Source organism: Sparus aurata, chromosome 21 (assembly GCF_900880675.1).
Source record: "Sparus aurata chromosome 21, fSpaAur1.1, whole genome shotgun sequence".
Taxonomy (NCBI): Eukaryota; Metazoa; Chordata; class Actinopteri; order Spariformes; family Sparidae; genus Sparus; species Sparus aurata.
In genome coordinates, this window is record NC_044207.1 from 12,692,396 (window position 1) to 12,715,885 (window position 23,490).

At 42.1% G+C, this 23,490-nt stretch overlaps 2 protein-coding genes across 3 annotated transcripts in view; one reads left to right on the top strand and one right to left on the bottom strand.

Annotated features, from left to right (window-relative positions):
• Window positions 1-15,463, top strand: part of gng12a (guanine nucleotide binding protein (G protein), gamma 12a) — a 30,482-nt gene extending 15,019 nt beyond the window's left edge. The window contains exons 2-3 of the mRNA XM_030403949.1: window positions 12,605-12,713; window positions 12,844-15,463. Of these exons, the coding sequence (XP_030259809.1) occupies window positions 12,621-12,713; window positions 12,844-12,969 (219 nt within the window). The 5' untranslated portion in view covers window positions 12,605-12,620 and the 3' untranslated portion in view covers window positions 12,970-15,463. The remainder of the gene's footprint in view (window positions 1-12,604; window positions 12,714-12,843) is intronic.
• Window positions 15,464-19,860: 4,397 nt separating this feature from the next.
• gadd45aa (growth arrest and DNA-damage-inducible, alpha, a) lies at window positions 19,861-22,868 on the bottom strand. Of its 2 annotated transcripts, none has more exons than XM_030401611.1 (4): window positions 22,820-22,868; window positions 21,433-21,534; window positions 21,024-21,252; window positions 19,861-20,731 (listed from the first exon to the last, which is right to left on the bottom strand). In XM_030401611.1, exons 2-4 carry the CDS (start codon window positions 21,531-21,533, stop codon window positions 20,618-20,620), a joined length of 444 nt encoding a protein of 147 aa, XP_030257471.1. In that variant the 5' UTR covers window position 21,534; window positions 22,820-22,868; the 3' UTR covers window positions 19,861-20,617. The 2 variants fall into 2 exon arrangements, with proteins under 2 accessions (XP_030257471.1, XP_030257470.1); XM_030401610.1 differs by lacking the exon at window positions 22,820-22,868 and adding an exon at window positions 22,175-22,730.
• Window positions 22,869-23,490: the final 622 nt, after the last annotated feature.

Here is a 23,490-nt window from a genome sequence, read left to right on the forward strand (position 1 = left end):
AAAAAAAATGTAAAAAAATCTTTTTTTACATTTTTTTTTTTTTACATTTTTAAATATCGATATTTGGCACCAGTGTATCGATAATGTACCTCAAGACGAAATATCGCGATATATCGTAGAATCGATATTTTGGCACACCCCTAGTCATTGCTGTGCAAGTCAGACTATTATGGGATTTGATCTATTGATTCCATGGTATAAATTAGGGGTAAACCGATTATCTGGGCTGATATGGAGCATTTTTCCAATCATTGGTATTGTTGATTTTTCTGTTAGATTGCTGATAAAATAAACTAATTTGAAAATGTGCTAGTTTGGCTCTGATGCAACATCCTTCCACATAATGTCCCGCCTTCAACAATATTTGATTGGTAACATGTCATCATTAATAACCTATAAATACTTACAAGTCTGAGTCTGAAAAGTAACCGCTAACTAAATCTATCAAATTAATAGTGGGAGTATAAAGTAGCAGAACATGGAAAATTCTAAATTTAAATGCAAAGATTTTAATTTGTATTGCAAATAATTATCGGTCCAAAGTTTTCAGTCTCCTTGATTTCTAATAATTGGTATCAGCCCTGAAAAAGCAATATCAATTGACCCCTGGAATAAATGTAACATATATACTGCAGAGCGTGTTCAAGACAAAGATTGTGTGTCCATACCTAAATATCATAAAAGGCCCATGCAAATGTCTACTGAAAAAACTGGACTTTGCACCTTCTGACACACTCACACATACGCAATCCCTGCTTCACTCACACACACACACACACACACACACACACACCCCACCCCCATTTATATCACCCTCTGACTAATCCCATTTCCTCTTTACTCTAAAAACAAACTCTCCTTTACGACCTTTACGTTGTTTTCTAATGAGCCGTATGACGTCCAAGCCCTTATCACTTATTCCATCCATGCACACTGTCATTTAACCCTTCCTACTTCAGCTCCAGCAGGGAGGAGGAGGGAGGGACTTTATGATGGCCAGCCAGCAACACTGCAGACCTTTGGCCTTCTCTGTTCCACCTTCCCTGCAGCAGTAACATACATGTGGTTGGACCAGCTCAGGGGTGGAGGCTGGAAAGACTGAATACCTTTGTTTATTGTTCCATATAGGCAGGGCAGTGTTCGGTGAGAGATGGAGATCCATTGTGTAGTATCTCCCTGCCTTCGTCATGAATAGTAGCTTTCAGAGGCATGAGGCACTGAGACGAAAGGCAAAGCACTTACAATAGCTTTAAGTTTTATGGCGTTGCTGTCGCCAGCAGCAGATTTTTGGCATGCGACCAAATGCAACATACACACAGCTGCACAGCTTGCTCCCTCCAGCTGAACTCTCTCTCTCCTTCACACACACAAACTCTTATCTCTCTTGGCCTCACAAGCACACATCTTTCTCTTCAGCCCTCCGCCCCTACATTCATCCGTTCCTTTCCTGCATCAATTTCCAGCAAACCCCACTCCGGCTTGGACTAAGCTTTCTTTTGTCCGTATTTTTTTTTTTTTTGACAACAATGCTGTTTTTTTTTCCAAGGGGCAGAGCAGAGAGACGCTGCCCGGCAGCCCTCTCTGCCTAGGCCGCCCGTGTCTCCTGCATGTCACCCTCTGTGCGTCTGCAGTGACGTCTGAAGGGCATTATCTGCCATAGGCCTCTGTTTGTTTTGGGCTGCTCCGGGCCTGATAATGGCCCATTACTGGGGAACCAGAGGCTCATAGGCACCTCAGTGGAAACCCAGCTGGCATTCAGCTCTGTAATTCTTTGTCACAGTTTGAGCAGTTTTTAGCAGAAAACCAGCTCCACTGCAGCCAGCAACAACACAGACCTGGTGGCTATTTTTAGCGCATACTCTAGCTGCTAATGGTATCAGGGAGACACGGGCTGCTGACCTCTGTGTCTGTTTTTGTGTCGCTCGCAGACGTTTGGCATCCTGTGAGTAAAGCCAGAAGTTGTGTCTGAATACTTGTTGAGCATCAACAACGTAACTGACTCACTACCTCCGGACGTTCTTGTGGAAAGAATGCAAGGAGCTCAGGGCAGTTACATCAATGGAAAGGAGGAGCGTGTCACTGTCATTATTGTCAGTCACCCTTTTTCTCTCTTAATGTCTCCTTGTGCTCGAAGTACAATTTGCCCCGGGTGCATTTTGAGCTGGATGCATCCGTCTTCACAATATGAACTACAATGTTATTTTGTTTTTGACTGATCAGAACATGCTGATGTCCGAGCCCACGCTGTCTCTGTCAACAATTCGTGTTTTTAATGTAATTTGTTGCTCCTGTCTAGGAGAAATGTCTAGCCTGTTAGAGATGAGACAGGATATAAGGGGAGACAGACAAGAAAAATTCATACACAAGGTCACCTGATCTCAAACAGGAGATGTTGTGGTGCTGCAGTTATCAGTCAAAATTCAGTCATTATCTACTCACCTCCATGCCGATGGAAAGTCTAGTGAAGTTTCATAGTCCACAAAACATTTCTGGAGCGTCACAGCAAAATAGCATTACTGCATTCTCCTGAAGAACTGAAGTAGATGGGGACTTGTTTTGAAATGTAAAAAAACAACCAAAAAATACACAATACGCAAAAAATGGCCCCTTATAGTTCAACCGTTAACATTGAAAGAACTATCAACTAAAGTTTAATTTGATAAATTTACCACGTATGAATGATGGTTACAATACAACAGACCATGAATTTCTCGACCATACAACTCAATATTACATTAAAGATGATTCTTTTTTTGGCACAGGTTCTTCATCCACCATGTTGCTAGCTCAAACTCATGCATTATGTATGTCACCCGAGGAAGAGCCACAGTAATAATATGCCCTATCAGCAAAGCCATCTCGTAGGCCACATCGCTCCATTGGCTTGTTCATGTAGCCCAGATCTGCTTGTCTCTGAGGTTATGTGAAGTTAGGAAACATAAGAAAGACGACATTAAATACTGCAGTCTCTACATTTTGCCTGATACGGAGATCGTGAATGCCTTCAAAATATCAGATGTATGATGCATTGTGCTATTAAACCTGCATGGATCCCTGCACTAACTATCCAGCAAGAGAGGGAGGAGGGTAAAATGCTTTACCTTGCATATATTTAAAAAAAAAAAATACAGCTCAAGGTTTTACATGTATACACCTGCTGCAGGTATCCATTAGACCTTCACTTGCCTACACTACACTTACACCACATCCCCCATAACATTTAAACCACACTGCACCCACATTTAGGATTACACAACTGATAATTTGCTATCTCAAACAATAGGCTAACAGGATGGCTGACCCTGCTAGCTTAAAATGTCCCACTCAGCAGTTCAGGAACCATATTTCACCACCCGACTCACTGGCGTGTAGCGAGAGGTGAAATAAGTCAAGGACGGAGTTCTGGTTGTTGTTTTAATGGTGTGAACATGCAGCTGTAATTCCTCTGCAAAAAGCCAGTGACTGTCCGTGTGCGTTCATCCATAAATTACACTATTATCTCTGGCAAAGGATGAAAGCCAACCAAGACAGCCAAGTTTCATTTTATTTTTATGATGTGCAGTGAAAAGAGATTCACAGCTACTCTGCAAGTCTAAATCAGGCAGCGTTGGTTGATTAGATGAGTGTGTGAATTGTTCTCTGTGGGGAATAATTAAAGGCTGCCTGGTTAGGGATCGTCTTATTTGGCCATGTGAATCCTCACCCCTCTTAATCCTTACATAGCAGAGTGTTACTTGTCCCCTCTGTTATCACTGTTATCTGTCATTATGTCAGAGTCCCTGACACACATGCTGCTCCTCTTCAGTAACAACCACCGTATGTGCAGTCAGTCCTGTCATGTTCACACAGTCCTGTTCTGAATATCATCATGTTTAAGGACACTGATTAGCTGACTTGGCTTTGCTATCTCGTGGATGTGCTAACCTTATCCAACTTGACATGCCCAGCACTTTGTTTTGCACTGAAATGTTTTTGAATTCATATAAACTAGGTCGACTTGTAATTCCTGCAGGAGAAATTGTCAGCCATCTAGTCTGTGCTTGAAACAAGGAATCATTCAGAGTTTATTTGGACAGGAATGAGCCTCGAGTAATTGCGTGTGAATTTAGGATTTAGAAATCCTGCAGAAATGAGTCCAGTCTAGTCTTCTGTCTAGACACTGTGTGACTGTGTTACAGTATGCTTGATTGTTTTTTTCATCCTGTCGAACCACAGAATTTACAGGATTGTCTGCAGTTTGCCAAAGTCTGAGGAGCCACTGTATGGGAGTGTAGCTGAAATGTTTTCATGGTGATACAGACATGTGTTATTTGTAGCACCACATGTTTAATCTAGACAACTTTCCATTAACCTTTGCACAGACCAGCAGCTTTTCTTGGAAATGTGTGCTCACAGGAATAATGGATACCCTTCAGCCAGTCACAAGCGAGCACACTTGCAGACCAGCACAGAGAGCTGAATTTCCCAGTATTCCCCTGTACTGAGTGTGAGCCAGTGGCCTGGGTGGGGTCATGTCAGCTTTACTTATCTCAGCAGCCATACCTGCAGCTCTAGGGGTGGTGCTGCAGCTCTGTGGCTTGTCATAGTTCCCCCTTGAAGCAAACAATCTAGTTTTCTGTATGTTCCTCACTATGGGCTGGCCTTGCGTTCAGCTGATAAAACAGATGCCCTTTTATACATTTCATTTGCTTTCATTATTGGTGTGGATATTTTGATGAATTGATTCATCTATGTACATTTCTAAGAGTTCAGGATGTCTCTAAATGTCTTGTTTTGAGCAGAACATCCACTCATTGGAGAAGCTGCAACCAGCTATTATTTTTTTATTTTTAGCTTAATGAATCAGATTTCTGCAGTTGAAACTGTACTTTTGAGAGGACAAAGTGAGTTGAAAAGACGTCTTGGGGCCTCATGTTGGACAAACAATGTTTTTTTTCCTCGAGTTTGTGGTGCAGATGACTGAATGTCTTTATTCAGGGTCCTCTGGCAGAGCTTTCCATAAGTGCTGGCTCTCATCCAAACAGCTGACTGCTCAATTAGTCAATAGAGTTGATTAACAAGTTTGGGATTTGCTGAGCATGTACATTTTACAACTACTAGCCTCTACTTAAAAACAATGCAAGCATGATGATAAAGAAACCTGCCTGTCTGTCATTGGAGTTTTGCAGTAAGCTTTGAAAAGTGCAATCAAAGCACTGCCTTTTCCATGATCGAATGAATAAATTATCATAATTTACATTGTACTTTTTGCTGGAAAGCCGTCTTTGAGATGTTCTGCAAATGCACACCAGAACAGGCATTGTGGTCAAAGTAAAAGGCCCTTGTGCTACGTAGACACAATGCAACACATCCTCAAACCAAAACAACAGCGACCGACGTACCAGACATTCTTTGTACTCAAAAGTTTGGTTAGGATTAGGCAAGAAAACGGCTTGGTGAGGTTTAGGAAAACATGGTGTTTTGGGTTTAAATAACTACATTTCTTCTGTAACCTCAGTTAAAGGCATACCTAGAAAACATAAGTAACTTCATTATGTAAGTGAGTTAAAATAACTCTTCGAGGGGTCGTGCCCTCAGACGCCCTTAGCTGGCTTCTTTTTCCCACTGGCTGGTTGCTACTCTAAATCCTTGTGAAAATCCTTGCCTCTTGTCTCTATGGTTTGTGTTTATCCTTGTAAACAAAATCATTATAATATTTTCAGTGTCAACTCCATGTCAGTGGCTGCCAAACAAAGCAGGGACTTTCAGCTCCTCTCTCTTTTCTGGTGGGAAAGTGGTGATGTCACTCTGGTGGTTCCCACAGAATGAACATTTGTGAGCCCTCACCATCTCCTCCCAGCCTCACCCTTTCTCTTTCACAGTCCAACAAACTCAGCACCCAGACTCTCTCCCTCTGGCTCATAAACACATTCCCACTTAATCAGCAGCAGGACTGATGACTGAGTATTACTGAGTTTGATAAGCACGGTACCCGAGTGAGAACAGGACAGTGTTTGTGGTAAAGCAGGAGGGGGACTGCACAGTGGCACAGATCTGATCAGATCAGTGACCAGCTCCAGTGCAGGGTCATGTTTTAGGTGTAGCAAGAGACGTTTTTTCATTCAGCTGGAAAAGTGCTGACTGGCAGCAGGAGTGTGTGAGAAGGCTACTTTTAGCTTTGCCTGCAGACTGGGAAACTCCTGCTAGAAAAGAGGGAGAGTGTGCACGGGGGGAGGGGTGTACATGAGAGAGTTTTGTGTGTGTGTGTGTGTGTGTGTGTGTGCATGCGTGCACGAGTACACAAGGGATAACAACCAATATACTGGCTTGTGGCTGGGGCCCAAGTCTTTGAACTGTCTTTTGTTCAAAGCAGCAGACATCTGTCTAGACTCCAAATATCGCCTTTCCACAATTCAGTGTTCTTCACTTGTCAGCTGGTAATATAAAGTCAGACAGACGCCAGGCAAGAGGAGTGTTTAACATGATCAACAGAAGTGATACTACCAATAAATTTTCAACTTTGATTTGGATTTTAGCAGTTGAGAAAGGAACGTTCTTGTGCATGATAATTAATATCTGCAGTATTTGCATGATGCTTAGTTTTGGTTTATTTATTTGACATGGGCATAACAGTAACTTTGATGCCGCAACATATAGCCATGCACAAGTCCCAGATAAACTTATTTCTTAAAGCAAGATGCTAAATTACTAGTTTCCTTCTTTTTTACCTACATTGTTTAACATCTGTCCACAGAAGGCTTTTAAAAGTAAACACTAGAATGAAAAATAGAAAAGCAAGAAGAATAAAAATACATTACCACTTTAAATACAGTACAAGACTAAAGTCCCATTTACACATGCTCTGCAAACCTGAGTGTTAGCGCCACTGTGCAACCAGGGCGGAGAGCCAGTTCTGTGGCTGCCTGGTTCCAATGTAGGCACTGGCTCCAAACCAGCACCTGAACTGCCTTGGTTGAAAACGGGGTATGGGAGGCTGGTTGACTGAGCCGACTCCCATTAGCTTATTAGGGCCACTGAGCTCAACAGCCAGCTGGGCTGCTTGCTAACGGCCGCTAGTGCACAGCCAAATATAGCTACAGAAAATAGCTTTCCAGTAAAAAGAGCAACATAAAGTCTTTTTCTTGTTTTGTTTTGTTTTTGCAAATCACACCTTTAAATGGAAATTTACCCTGCCCACTGCTGAGTACAAATTCTGCATCATGTCCTACTGAGCCCATGTGTGAACAGAACCGATCATTGTCTTGAAAATTCTCTAAGAGAAATTTGTCGTGTTTATAATGGCTCTGACTTACCCTAACCCTTCCCTGTATTTTGCTTTCACTCTTTCGTTGATATTGCAGATGCGTCCAAATCCATGTAATATTGATATCAACACAAAAACAGTCATTATTATGGATGAGACGTGAGCCTCTTTTTATCCATTTCCAAACTGTCCTGACAGTTAGATAACCGAGTCAGATAACCGATCAGCTTTCTCGACACTTATATTCCCATGACCTTTGATGAGATTTTGCAGTGTGGACCTCATGCAGAAACATTTAAATGTATCTTAGTAGACGCAGAATTTCAGCCTCAGTCTAGATACTGTAAGCTCTTCTAAGACCTCTCCAAGTTATTGGAGCTATTGAAATCAGCTGTAAGCAAAGACCTCTTGAATGTCTACTATTATTTTCCTTAAATAGTGAAGTATAGGTGCTACCTTACTGTGTTTTTAGTCCTACAGACCACAAAAGACAGGGTGGAAAATGACTCACTTGCCATTTTGGGGTGAACTAAATGGAAGGCTTTGGATGTAGAAAAAGATCCGTCATTACTTCTTGTCAAGTCTGAGGTGCAGCCGGTAATACTTAAGCCCTAAAGCAGTTTATTTCCAGCGGTGTTACTTTATTACAAAAGCTACTTGAGTGTGAAAGGCCTCAGATACTCAGTGAAGGGACCACACATACAGTACAGTTGACAGGACTGACTCTTCTTTCAGCCTTTAATGGATAGTGTTTGTATTCGTCAGCAGTGAATTTAAGAGTTTTTTGGGGTCAGAGCTGCAGTGTAGTAGCAGTGTGAGACACACACACACAGTTTTTCATCTCGGAGTGCTGGTGTTAATGGCGTTGAGTCATAATGGTTCCCTGTTCTCAGCGCTTTGAACACGGTGCTAATGAATCACATGTGTGCGGGTGGATTTGTGTGTGTAAGGTAGAGCAGGGCATGGCGGCTGTGCTGCTCTGTGCAGTAGGTGGTCCTGACTGCACTGTGTGTGTGTGTGTGTGTGTGTGTTATGATAGGGTGGGCTATGAAAGGGGGTGGTCTCTTTCTTTCCTTGGAGGTAATTTTTTTTGCAAGGCTCCTATGCATGGTGGTGCTTAATGCCAGGCACTCGTGCACACACACATCGGTGCCCTCCTGTCGAGTTTCAGTCAGACTGGTGCTGCTGGTAGTAGTTGGCATCACTTCACAGGGGCTGCACAGTTTGACTGAGGAGACACAGTTGGGATGGTTTGCATGCAGAAACCACTTATGAGTGCCAGTGGGATTAAGTGCCTCCTCATTCCTGATTTACCTGCCTCTTCTACTCCACATGCTGGTTGAACTCATATTTTGGCGCCAGAGTTGTAGACTATTAATTCTCTTTGCTTCATCTTAAATTACAGCTGTGGATGTTTCTTCTTTGCCCCAGCATGTCATGCCCTAACACGAGACCGTTGGAAAGATGGAAAGGCTTCTTTTCAGCCTTGCTAGTTGATCTTTACTGCAGTAAGAACGAAATTAGTAAAGATTTGCATGCGTACGCAACAATAAATTAACAATTTAGTAGGATGGCACCTTATCACTTTGATTAGAGGGTAGAGAATAAAAAAAAGATGTGAGGAAAAAAATGAACAAAAAAAACCTTCCTTCCAGAATATGACATTATACACTTAATGCATATTCATACAGATAGAACTAGTAAATCAAATTTGAGAAGCGCATTGAAGGATCTCTTTGACAAAATTTCAATAATGAAAGATAAATACGCTAATGAAGAAAAAAGCTCAGAAGTCTTTGAAACGAAAAGACAACAAGCGTTATTTTTTTATATTCCCTTCCTACCGAAAAGTGTCTATTGTGACTTTTTTAAATGTTATTAAAACTCATAAAACCACGTTGCTACACTCAGAAGAGATTGCACAACCAAGAGTCGACACCCAGCCATTAACATGCAAACAGATTAGCTCGCTAGCTTGACTCATGACTTTGTCAGATTGCAGCAGTTCCTCGAGAGTCTCCCAGCTGGCTACAGAAGAAGTTGGTGCAGTTGGAATGCTCAAGGCCATTTGCTTGCACCACAGACATGTTAGCTTTATGTTAACCATACAGGCGTGAAGTTTTCACTTCCTGTAAGTGAAACCCAATATTCTTAATGCCGTGATTATTACTGTGTTATCTCTCGTGCCCAATTGTCTTTGAACACTTTGTTAATACTTAACTATAATCAGCAAACAACAATAAAAGGTGTGTGTTCTTGGACAAAGCATTATGATGAGGCGATAACTACAGCCTACAACCTAAACCTACAGCTACTGTAGTGCCAAATATCAACAGTGGGGATACCTTCAACTACAACACAGGTTAATACAGCGCAACTTAATAAAGGGCAGATGAAGTTGTCATGTTATAATAAACACATACTGAATACCATACCATTAACGATACCATACACTGGCACACCATTATGACAAGTTGTATAGAAAGAAACAACTCGTCATAATAGACAGTTATCTGACCCTAGAAATTTGCTTGCTGACACTATCACTTAAGTGTCTAATGTCAAATTGAGCTGCAAAGCCAAGTTCCTAAGGGCTGTGTGTGAGATTTAAGTTGTAACTCTTTCTAACGGTGCTCGGAGTAACAATTTATTGCAATTTACTTGAATGAATCGCCTATTTATTGGCCATATGTGAGCACACTGTGATGCTAAAATTTGGACCTTCCCCATCTCTCTTGCTTGCATGTCTCAGCTCTGCTAGCAGAGAGCAACAGTAGCTATCGTTAGTCTAGAAACCGTCTCTGCTTACATAAACTAAGGACCGGCTACCAGCAACATGGAATTTGCTCACAGTTGTTCTCAGTTGATGGAGGTGTAATTATTTTATTTGCAGCTCTGTTCTATGCTGAGATAGCAGTGTTAAATTCAAGTCATGGAACATTAACTCTCAGTTGTTGGAAGAGAAAGGAGTTCTCTAAATACAATAGTCACCGCAGCCCTGCCGTGTGAAGGCTGTTAGCACTTCTCGTGTTATCTCTATATTCATTGTTGTACTTGGTCAGCAGCTACTGTTCTGTGTTTACATATTGCACAATTTATAAACCACACAATCTGGTTTGCTTGGTAGCACCGGGAGGTTCACGTTTTTACCTGGCAGCAGTAAATGATCTGCTCAGAAAGGCGTCTGAAGCGGAGCACAAGGAGATCAGTGACTAACCCCGTTGCTCCAGTTTAGTTTGTTATGCTGATTGCCAGTCTGCCAAGAAAGTCACCGGGTTCATTATCATTACAAATGACTGACCTTGATACTGAAATGATTACTTTAAGTGATAGGGTGGTTGTAGAAGCTTCATTTGCTTCTTCACAGAGAAGGGAGGCTGTGATCAGAGTATTCGTCCAAAAGTTACATTTTTATGGTTGAAAATGTCTAAAGCAACATCTTATATTACGCTCGCAGTGTAGTGAAACTTCAGTCATTTTCTAGGCCGGTCCTGTCTGTCAGAGAAGCAAAGATATTAGTTCCCTCTAAAGAGCTCCTCACTCTTGGAATAACCACCCTCACTCATCATGTGTGGATAAAAGGGTTTTTTTTAACCCGTGGTGCCTCGCCTTTATGACTAAGCTTAGAGTGTTTCCTTAGGAAAATAGTTTGCTTTGCATTGTAATGCACGACCCTTTCATGTCTCACTTTCATGTTATCAGTAACATTTCAGCTCTTTGAGTCATCTTTGCTTGAGTTTCCTTTGGAGTGATTAGATGGGAATGAAACTCTCTGATCAGGGGCTGCCAAGTTCAGGTCAGAAAATGGAGATTTTCCTTCCCTTCCCATTTCCGTTTTTTTTTTGTGTGTGCCTTTTTCCTCCCTCTCTCTTTGTTCCTGAAACAAATGAAGAGCAGACGATTCAGCTGCAGCATCAGAGGCAGTCTGGAGGGGCTACACCCTGCGGGGCGAATGGGGTCCAGACAGGGTTAAACAAAACAAACACGAGAGTGATGCTTTGTGCTTTCTACAAAACGTCGACTTCTCTCAACTGTTGCATTTGCTGCACCTTCCCATAATATCGTTTTTATAATTTACAGTCCGCTGATAACTTGAATGACGTGTTGGGAGCATTTATAACCTCAAAAATTGTATTTGGTATTCCAGGAAACACTGCAACATGCAGATGGAACAAAATGTGTATTTAATTGTCAAGTCATCTAACAGACATCTTCAGCCTTTGTTTATTTTGCCCCCCGAAGAAGCTTTTCTTGTGAATTTCACAATAAACTTGTGTGAAACTGCAGCTTCCTCTTCCCTGCTGAGAAATGTTTTGATGAAAGCGAGGCGTGTCACAAGATGGCGTGTGTGTTGCAGAAATATTAAAGGAAATGCGTGTGTGTGTTTGCATGCATGAGAAAAAGAGACGAACGGCAATAAATGGAAGTGAGAGCGTAGGGGAAAGACAGCAGAGCCGGAGCTCCCACGTGGACTGTGGGACACGTCCTGGCTTGTTCCCATCCAATCTGTCAATGATTAGCAGGAAGTGGAGTCGCAATTCTGACCGCTCACACACATCAGCCCGCAGTATCATACACATTCAACACTGAAATCTTTACATTTCTGTAGCTTTTTGTTCAAATATCCTACAGTGTCAGAGTTTCAGTCATTGTTGTACGGAACCTATATCAGTCGAGCTCGTAGTGTACACACTCAAACAATGTGGCATTATTGTGCCACGTCTGGCAGCAGGGGCAATGCACTGCCTGAAGGCCTACATAATGGACTCATAAAACTAAAGAAAAAATGCATTTAAAAAAAGTCTTTGCAACATGTTTGCACAAAAACTTTCAAAAAGAATTTGCATATTCATAGCAGGACCTCAGATGTGTTTCTACTCGTTGGTGATCCCACTTTAGGGAACAACCCTTCAGAGGGAGAGGAAGTATGGAAGAAGAGTCGTTGGTCCTCATTAAACCAACACCTGTATGGTTTACTGCACACTCACCTGCAGTATCTGTACTTAAAGGATATTTGGTTGCACTCATTTTGCAGAGATATATCTTGCTTTCGGGCTGCCTGTGTTTTCTGCTTATTCATTCTGTTGACTTTATCTGATAAACAAGGTGGTTTTTGGACGTAGCTGCTCTGTGATCTGCCAAGCTGCTGTCATCATCACAACCAAGTGCTTTATGTAATCTGAAACAAGTGTGGGCTTTTCCTGCTGTAGAGACAAGACTTACACTCATTTATTTTCTGTTGCATCTGACTTGACCTGAAAGGCAACAAGAAAACAAACTTTATCTTAACAGCTTTACATCAATCTGGTAACTGTTCTCTTTAGAGTTGTTCAAGGTTTTCTTTGTTGTTCTTCATTACAGTGTTGATTTGCCCAGGATGTCTTCGAAGGCTCACAGTTCCAATAACATCGCCAACGCCCGACGAACGGTGCAGCAGCTGAGAATAGAGGCCAGCATTGAGAGGATAAAGGTACAGTGCAGCAGTAAACCATGCATCTTCATCTTCTGTGGCACTGACGACCAGATATTGTTGGTCTTGTGTCATGTACACGTCTTGCCGCTTAATCTCGTTGTGTCTTTGTCTTCCACTGTTTTTGTAGGTATCCAAAGCCTGTGCGGACCTCATGAGCTACTGCAGTGAACATGCAAGGAGCGACCCTCTCCTCATGGGCATCCCCGCTTCAGACAATCCCTTCAAGGACAAAAAACCATGCACTATATTGTAGTGGATGCCAGTTAGCCTTTATGTGCTTTTTTTCTTTTGCTTATTAATGTTGCTGTATTCTTCTTGTTGGGAGAAATGAGGGGTGGACTGTGATCGTATCATTACCATGTGTTCACCTGTTCTGTTATCAAGTCAGAAATTCGACCGCCATCTTCTCAAAATCACCAATTCTTATTAAGCAAAGGAAGCCCCACTAGCCTGTACGATTCTCTGCTCAGTACGAGCTCTGACCACTAATAAGACTTTGGCTGCATGAGTTGGGATGGCATCAGGTACGTGATGTTGCTTAAATCGTAATCGGTAACATTATTGTTCAAATATTATAGCAGCATTGGCACAGTGATGGATTTGGTCCTTCCTGTGTAAACAGTCTCATCTCCACTGAGCTGTGACTGTTATTGTCTTTCTGGTTCGCCTTAAGTGGATTCACACAGCCAGTGTTTCCCTTCAGTACTTGACAAGCATTTTCGGTTTAAGATGGATAATATTGGCTCTAACCATGTGGCCTCAGACTTCATTCCGGTATGGCATCAGTATTTTACAGATTATGTGCAGTTTAGATCACTGAATTCAGTGTTTACTTTGAGCTTCCACTCAAATGTTACCATGATGTATCTTTAATCGGGGAAGAAATTATTCTGCAACCTATCACAGCCGCAGCAGCTCCGCGACAATCCACAAGCCATTAAATCCATCACATTCCAGTCTGGTATTTTGTAGGTACGATTACCATGATACAGTGTTGTATGAACCATAATGTTGAGTTAAAGGAGACCTATCGTGCTTTTTAGGTTTTTTACTTTTATATAACCGTAACCCTAATAATAAAAGTCAAAGTCTGCACCAACAGAATCTCCTCTCCCACAGAAAACACTGCTTCTGAAACGCCTCATCAGTAGTCTCGCTTTTAATTCTGTGACTTTGTGACATCACACTACAGCACTACCATGTCACACATTTGCATAATTTATGTTGCGCGGCCAGTTTGGCACATGAGAATCGTCAGCTGCTCTGTTGTTGCTGTCGGTGCTAGCCTAGGCATGTGTGAGCTGACCAATCAGATAGGACTGTGAACTCAGGAGGCGGGGCTTAAAGAGACAGAAGCTGCAACAGTGCTTCAGACAGAGGGCAGCAATACAGTGGACACTGGACAGTATGAGAAAACTGATCTTTTTAATCACTAGAACATGTAAACCTGTTCTAGCAGTAACCCAAAATAAAATTGTGAATCCGTAAGTGAGCATATATGTCTCCTTTAATTTCAATATAAATAATCCAAGATGGCTTTTGCTCTGATTCAGGCCACTGGGATGATATGGCCCCAGTGCTGTGATGCTTGTGGAACTTTTTCAGCTGTACATGTGAACAACAGTGTTAATGAAGCAGAAATGAAAATGCTTTAACACGTCAATGTAGGGAAACACTGTGTAACAAAGACCGTGGGACCAAGCCAAACCAATGATTACTGGATTGTTAAACATCTTAAGTATGCGTCTGAATGTGACTACTTTTAGCCATTCCTTCTGAAAATGTAACTGTGGTACGCTATTTATAGGACGCTGACGGAATGCCATTATGTGTTACGCATCACTGTGAGCCACGCCTATTTGCTCATCACAACAAGTGTCTTACTTAAACGAATGTGCACACCGTTCGTTGTCTTAAAGTGTACAAGCGTTGTAGGTACGGGTGCATAAAAACCACTCTCCCGAGACTGCTCTCAAAGTTTTCATGATTTTCAGTTTAAATCAAATGTTTGTGTTGGTGGGGGTCTTCAATCTTCAGTCTGACTTGTCCTTCATGTTGTGATTCTCTGGGGGGGGGGGGGACATATCTGCTATTGTGAAATTTGGCAAAAAAACAGAATAGATAGCATAAATTAAAACTTTATTTCACTCTAAAGCCTTACTTATGTTTGCCTTGTATCATGAAGAACTCTTAATGGGAGTTTTTTCTTTAAGAAAAGAAAATTGTTTCTATCAAATGTTTTTAACTGTGGGATGAACTTGATTTGTAACAATATTGTGCCATCTGTCTCTGTCTTCGTGTCACTTGCAGAACATGTTTAAATATGGTGTTTCACTGACCTGGTGCTCTCTGCTTTTTGGTATTGTTGTCTTCTCCAAAGGGTCCGTTCAGGTCTTCAAATCAGCAAGATCTGGTGTTAGTATCCAATTGTATTTTTTTTTTTTTTATGATTGTCTCTAACAGTCAGTTCTTCTTACTTGCAATAAATCATTCCTGTTTGCCTCTTAAGGAAAAGTTCAAAATACCACTGCCAAGTCATGATTTCTGTCCATTCAGCAACTCTGTAACGGCCTTATTGTACCATTGATAGATTAATTTAACTGTCAGAATCTGCATTTTGATAAATGTCTTTATTAATATACCAACCTTTGTATGAAGACTTACTAAGATTAATAAAGTGAAGCATTCCTGCAGTACAATACTGTACTGATATCTCAATAAAGATGTGTTGTGCTGCACAGTCGGAGGATTTGAACCACTCCTGTCTTGATACCCCATCACCACATTCATGGGCTGATTTTGCCCTTTTATTGTTTATGTAGAGATCTGCCTATGGTGTATCTTTCACCATTTCCTCTCATTAGTCATTTATTTATATCACTCACTTGGGATAGGAGGCACCTCGGGCCTCTGGCCGTGGCTGTCAGAATCCCAAGAACACAAGAGGGCTAAATATAGAAATCCCCAAACCCTCATTTCCGCTCTTGGATAGCAGAGGAGCTATTTTGGGAAGATGTCTGCTTAGCCTGAGAGTCTGTTTCTGTTCTCCATTGGTGGCCACTCGGGTCTGTCTGACCTTGTTTCTGGCCAGCTGGTGGATAAACAGCTTGTTGAATTTTCTCCCACACACAATGGGAAGAGCAGACAGGAATAATACTCATTGTCACCTATTGTAAAAACACTGAATTGGATGTGACAGTTCTCATACTTGGGTAACATTCTCACCTATTATTTATTGTTTATAGATGTTGCTTTCCCCGTGTCATTTTCTCACAGATTGTGGTGCTTCCCCTGAAAGAGCAAATGTCTGCAGGAAACACCGGGTGCGTTATCATTGTGTCGAATGAAGACACCTTCACTGAATACCAAAGAGGGCAAACAAAGTGAGCTAAATCACAATGCGCGCTTTTTAACGAACTTTTTCAAACTATTCCCGTTGTGCACCAGTATGACGCAGACCGCCAGGGTATTCTCTGTAAGCATGAATGCCCCTGGAGGCCTGAAGCATGCCCCCTCATCAGAGCTCAGCCTCCGCAGTAATCCCAGTTTGTCATTGTGCAGCAATGTGAGATTCACAGGGGGGCATATGGCCAGCGGCTGGCAGGCGGCTCACTGACCATGTGCCTTGCTGTGAAAATCTGTCCTGGCTGTTACAGTGTCAGTGTGTTGGAATGTGCTGATGTGGGGGAGAGGAAAGGGAGGGAGGGAGGAGTGGAGGGTGAGGGCTGGTTGAGCGGACTGCAGTGGCACCTCCGTTCCTCTGGGAGCCTCAGACATTTGAGCCTCCTGGTGTCATGTCTAATTCATATTATCCACTCAGATAGTGGTATAAAAGTGCAAAGTACTCATTAGTAGTAGTAGTAGTAGTAGTAGTTTTTGAGATGCTTTACTTTAGTATTTCCTATTTATGCTACTTTATAACCCTCCTCCACTTCACAAAGGGTTAATATTGTCTGTTTCACTCCATATATTAAATGGCCATATCTACTGGTTTGATTCTACATTTAAAATGCGATCAACCCATAAATCATGATGGATTACTACAAATGAAAGGCTCTGCGTTCCTCCTGAGGTGCTGCTCAGAAATCCTGGTGAGACTTGTGAAAGCTATGTCACCACGTGATGTAAAGAATTATGCATTTGTATGCATCACATATCATGCATCACATATCACATGAAAAACATGTTATGGTGTGTTAGAATGAAATATAAAATATATACTTCTAGGATCTTCAGTGCCCCATGATGTAACAATCTGAAAGTTTGCATAATGAGCCCTTCACTTTTTATACTTACGGATTTATACTATACGAACATTTAGCTAATGAATATGTTTTTTCAGTTGCACCTTTGTATTGCTTGTACAAATACTTGTAACTGAAAATGCAGTCATTATCGTCTCATCCTTTTCTGGATGAAAATTCAGGTAAAGTTTCAAAGTCCACGAAACATTTCTGGAGCTTCGCGGCGAAACAGTGTTGCAGCATTCTGCTGAACATTACTCTGTCTGCATTAGTGATATAATTTGACCTAAAATAGATTGTATTGAGATTGTATGCTAGAATCAAACTGTTCGTGCGCACAAGCTCTGATTGGACACACACAAAACCTTCCTTGCCACTTTCAGGATGTTGTGAATTAAGATTAACAGCGCTAGAGTCAGGCTGTGGGTCCTGAACAAGAACCAGATTTTTTGGGGGATAAGCGACTTGAGAAGGTTGAGAAGCACTGACTGATCTGGACACTTGCTCCTCAAATGCCCACAAATAAGCTTTTTGCAACTATGAATCACAGCCCTCAAGGGAAACTCCACCCTAAAATGGAATGCTGATGATATTTCTACATTAATGTCCAGCTCAGTTAAGATTGTCGAGTTTTCTCAATATTAAAATTTTCCTTGGCTGTTGGTACATTTTCTGATCGCTGCATTCAAATCAACCTGATTTAGGTGGAATACCCCAATCAATACATTTATAACCTATAGTAAATGAACCAACACCAAAACATGAAATCAGTTCAAGTTTCGATGCCTTGATTTGCAGCTGAGTATGAGAATATCTCACAGCGTTGCGTCTATTTTATGGTGGATTTTCCCTTTATTTCACAATGCTATTATCTTAACCTGAGGTTTACCTTTCCCCTCACGCCAAGTTTAGTTTAGCTTAATCTCTGACACAATGAGTAAGTATTATACAATTCTATATACATTACACCACTGGTTATACAATATGTCCCCCAGGTTGCACTAAATGTAACAATCCAAAGTGTGCCGTGACTTATCAGGTCATCATTCTGCTCTATTTTAGAAACACCTAGATAATGCTGCACCTGAACTTTGACACACAGTGTCGCTCAGCCAGCAGGCACGAGTGATGATGGTATGTAAGCCTCAACCTTTTTCAGACTTGTTTCACTTGAAGGCCAGTGCGCCATTATGACACTTACATCAGCCCTCCACTGTTGCAGTCTTAAAATAACCTTTTCCCTTCGATCACAACAATGTGACATTACATCAGTCTGCATCACACCCTGCAGTCACACGTCAGATAACCTTTCACACAGTGCCAGCTGAAACCGCTGGGGTCGGTAAGCTTTGTCCAACACTTGTGCCAGTCCATACCTGTCTTAACACCATCTTGTGATGTATGAGTGCTTTTTTGAACTCCTGTGTATGTTTTTAATCTTCACCTAATAAACCAGACCATATTCAACCCACTACAGCCATTATGGCAGGGAAATAGTTCAAATGCATTTAGTATGTTATAGTCGGATGACGTTTTGTAGTCCACAAAACATTTTTGGAGCTTCACAGCATTGCAACGTTCTCCTAAACAACTGAAGTAGATGGGGACTTTTTAGTTAGTTTAGTTTAGTAGATCATTTTAGTTTTATTCTATTTTGAAAAAAAAAACCCATTTATTTTATGTTTAAAAAAAGTCCCTGTTTACTTCAGTTGGAAGTTAGGAGGTTGAGCAACGCTGTTCTGCTGTGAAGCTCCAGAAATTTTTTGTGGAGTAGATCACAGCTGAATTTTGATTTGTGGGTCAACTGTTACTTTACAGTCTGCAGTGGCTTCTGGGTAATGTAGTGTGTAGGGAAACCAAACTTTCCAGCCACCCATCCATGTTTTATTCTTGCTTATCCTGTTCAGGGTTTTGAGTTTCTGGTTGACCTGAATGCATTGCGGGGCATGAGGAAAACCACACAATGGAAAAACACAATGTTGTGAGGCCAGATTTACACAATACAACTGATGACAATCAAACAAACTGCAAGGACAGGAGAGCACTAAAAAAAGAAATGGTGCTACACTGCACCAGCACATTTACAACTGCTGTCATCTGCCATATTTCATACAGCATTTAATTAAGCTGTATTAAATAATATCACATGACCCCTCACATGAAAACTGGGTTGTGCAATTCGAGGACAGTCTCTGCTTCCTCTCTTCTCATGATCATGACTCTGCACTTTCAGCGGGGATTGCCCTCCTTGCATCAACCCGGTGACGACACCAACTCCAACTCCAGCGAGATCACCTGCCTGTGGGAGTGTGGAAAAAGGAGCGGGGGGTGGAGGCAGCAGTTTCTACCGGCTTGCACAACAGATTGCATGCCAGTGCCTCATTTACAAAATTTTCCAAGAAGTTCCAGTCATGTGCTCTTTAGTACTTTGCACCACACACTCTGATCCCGCGGGCAGAAGCAGCTGTGAATAGTAAGAGAACACCGGAAGAATCTTCACTTCCATCATGATTATTTCTAAGTGAAATACAGCTGTTGTGTGTCTGTATTCCCTATTTAGCTGTGCAACATGTGTGCAGCTGTCACATGCTCTGGGCTGTCACATGACTCTAGGAAGTCAGCTGGCGAAAAGGCAAACCAAACTGTCCATCAAATCACTGAGAATCTGTGAAAAGAGAACCCGCTTGGATGAATGAACATGGTCCTGCTGACCGAGGCAGAAGCCTGTGCAGAGAGAGCGCTGAGGATTATTGTTCTCTTCAGCTCAGAGATGGCACTGAGGCCAACACGACCCCTGTGATCTGCACGTGACTCCTCTTTACAACTGCAACTGCTAAAGGTCAGAAATCAGCTCGGCTCTGCTAAAATTTCCAGAAATGAAACAGGAAAAACACATGCGGTTCTCGCTCCAAAAAAAAATACTTTTTATTGACAGCAATACATATGTATTTAGATTTTGCAAACAGTTAAGGTAAAAAATGAAACATAAATACACTTAAATATCATTAGAAATAACTTAAATTGTAACAAATGAATTATTTCACTTGTGGCAAAAAAACCAGCTGGCATAGGAAACACTAAATACACAGAATGTCTTCACTGGATGTGTAGCCCTTCCCTTTTTAAAATATGACAATAGTAACGTCAACATGAACAATTTAAATCAAATAAGTGAAATTGCAAAAGGTCCAGTGTTTCAACAAGTGCTTTGTTTCTGCAGAGAGAGCTCGAGGCCTTGGTCCACTCAACAGCTCTGTTTTCTGGTTTCTCCCCACTTCTCGTCACAGAGGTTTTACCACACATACATGATACAATCCTTCTGTACAGTGTCCGGCTTCACATGAAAAAGCACACACACATGCTTTTTTTTTTCTTTTATGGAATTCCCAGCTCATGAAGATACAAGTTCCTCGACATCCCATCTTGGTTGCCGAGGCTGACAGCTCCAAACAGTCCCGTCCGAGGTGGAAATCCATCTCCTCTTTTGAATTCATCCCACGCAGACAGCGGGGTCGTTTTTTATTTCTTCCAAATGTTTTCTTTCCCCGTCAGCAGTGCTTTGGAATTTGATCTCTGGATGGCAATGTGTCCATCAGGGTACACACCACACTTCCTGTGCAGATAACAGTCCTTTTACAGGTTTTCGCAGCTAACAGTTCATCGTTCAGGTAGGTTGATGATAGGTACCCACTGGTCCATACAGCGGCTCTCTCTGCAGAATCGGTTCACTTTGGTCAGAGCAGGGTCTTTCCATGATGTCGAATGTGGACTCTGGAAATATCAACAAAAAGAGTATAGGTCATCTCAACACTTTGCACTGAGTTACAAATAATCCTTGCGTGCCTGCAAATACTAGGTAATTCCCTCTTCTCAAATTCCTGAGAAGTCATATGAGGGAGGAGTCATGCACATGTTTACTAAATTCACAAGAACAAGTACTGGCAAGTCCTTCCTTGCACAAGAGTTTCGCTCACATGCACACTTCTCCACATCCTAGTTACAATCACAACAATATGATTATTTAGCTATAAAACACGCAGATTGGTTTAGGAGAGATACTTACTGTGACCAGCACACAGTGGAGGTCCAGAGGTTCACCCCCGCTCTGTTTTCCACCTCCTCCTCCTCCTCCCAGTATCTCTGCCAGGCGCCGGGTGTTGTTGACTCTCAGGATGTTGATGTCGTTCTCGCAGCAGAAAGCCTGAATGAGGGTGAAGTGGATCTGCAGGGCCACGTCTTTTACGTCTTCGTCGTCGGTGGCGAGGATGCACAAGACGACATTATCAGGGTCCCTGAGGAGGGGAGGAAAAGCAAAACAGATGCTTAGTCTCTTTAGATTTCATCACAGAACAGTGTACGCACTGCTAGAGAGGAATCAAGCCAACATGTACATGTGTGCCAAAGGACGTGTGTGAGGAGACAGATCAGCTGCGGGCAACTCAGTAACTTTGCTGATATAACCTTGTACTTACACATTGAGTGACTTAGCAGCCTCGTAGACTCCCACTGTAATGCAGCCCTGTGGTAACGCAGAGGTGAGGACTTCTTCCAAAGCTTTCGCGACTGAATCCATTCTGCAGCACAGAAACCAATCGTGTCAGGTTAAACATCGTTACAGCAGGACCACAAAAACTTTTAACCGTCCCTTTCACTGGCTAACGTTAGCCGGACTGCTAGCTAACCGGCCGGCTGACTCTGAGGCACCACTGACAGATGTGCATTAGTCGGTGTCGCCGTATACAAAGCAGACTGCTCGCAATTATTGTGGATGAAAATGTTTCTGACAGCTGCGGGGAAAGAAACTGCAAATGTAAGACTGTCATGACACATTTTTGTTCACTTTTTGTTCACTTTTAACGAGTGTGCAGCGTCGTGTTAGCTAGTCAGTAGAGTCTCGCGACTCAACAGAAGAACAGTTAGCCGACTATTTATACTACACACTGTATTTTAATATCTTTATCAGCCGTAGAAAATAATATCAAATAGTATTTTAATATCTTTACAATCTGTAAATGTGCTGAAAGTTAGTAATCAGAGTAGAAATAGCTGTAAAATGACCTTAATCGTGCATTAATCTGTTTAATGCCTGTAACTAATGACGCTGCACACACAACAACTGTATGCTGGCGATGATCAGCGCAGTTAGCATGCTGACGACCGTGCATCAAGTTGAACGACAAATAACGAAATTAGCCAAAATCCATAATGAATTACCTTTCTTGAGAATAATCCCCATTTAGTTCCTCAAATGTCATCTTGTACATAAAAATCCAAATCCACCTCAGAGCAATGAGACTAGCGGTGTAGTGAGTGAGTAGATATCCCGGTATCTTCTCGACTGGACGCAATTTCTCTCTTGGCTTCACTGCGCAGCAACTGAGAGATAAATCTGGCAACTTCACATTAAAACAGCCTGGGACAATGAAGTCAGACGGCCGTGCATCATTGGTCGTATGCTAATGTTTCGGGTGGGCTCTGGAGAGGGATTGGAGAGACACACAGCAAGAGGCGTGTCTGCTTCCACAGCGTTGCTAGCATAACTACAGCCGCCTGCTGGCCTCTAACGTCTGGACTGAAATACAAATCTATTCATTAGGCTGTCTGCAGCGTCCCTCTGCGACCGCGTTAGAATAACTTGTGCAGAGCTGGGACATTCTCTCCGCTTCTCTCCGCTTCTCTCCATCTATCATGTCCAAACCTTGCGCAAAAACACAACTGACTTAACTTCTGACGGCTGATGAACAACCTGGAAATAAGCAGGGAGCCACATTTGCATTACATCACCCGAAGTGAACGACGATCTGTTTAAACAGAGCATTAAATAAAGCGATGAATGAATAGCCTGCTGCAGTCACTCACCCTTGCTGCCGGACAGGACGCGACAGAGTCCGGGTCGCTGCATGGCAACGGGACGCTCCTGGGGGCGATACTGCCCTCTGATTGGCCCGCTGGGAGCGTGCGAAAGCCCGTCGAAACCGCGCGCGACATCCAAAGGACTGGCGCGAGAAAGAGAGGACGTGGTGCCAAACAAACAAAACAACAAACCAACAAACATATAAACCCGGATCATTGCTGCCCGGCGCTGTTTAAAACTGGGTCAGTGTCTCTCCTGACTTCCATTTCTTACACAAAATACGATTTTTCTATCCTTTATTAACGCTGTTTTAATTTTACGGTTAAATACTATAGTAAAGTTAATACAACACTCTTCTTCCTGTTCTGAATTTGTCCAGAGCTGGTCCAGCCTCAGTAATGAATATGAATAAGATAACTTAATATTTAATAATAATATCAATGATCCCACACAGGGAAATGTAAAAGTCCTAGCAGCAGCACTAGTCAGACAAGAACAGATTCATCACCAAAAATGCATAGAATACGAAATAATAGTACATTATCATGTGGCCTATACAAGCATGAAAACCTTATAGGTATTAAAGTCGAGCTGAAATGAAAAATGCTTTGTTAAAACCATTTCGGATCACATCCACGGTCATATCGTGCATCTATTTAACACATGCAAAACAATT

Coding starts and splice junctions, on each gene's coding strand:
- gadd45aa (XM_030401610.1), bottom strand. CDS start 22,224: ATGTACAAGATGACATTTGAGGAACTAAATGGGGATTATTCTCAAGAA. Junction 21,253..21,432: donor GCTGCTAAGTCACTCAATGT/GTAAGTACAAGG, acceptor TCCCCTCCTCAG/GGACCCTGATAATGTCGTCT. Junction 20,732..21,023: donor TCCACTGTGTGCTGGTCACA/GTAAGTATCTCT, acceptor TGATATTTCCAG/AGTCCACATTCGACATCATG.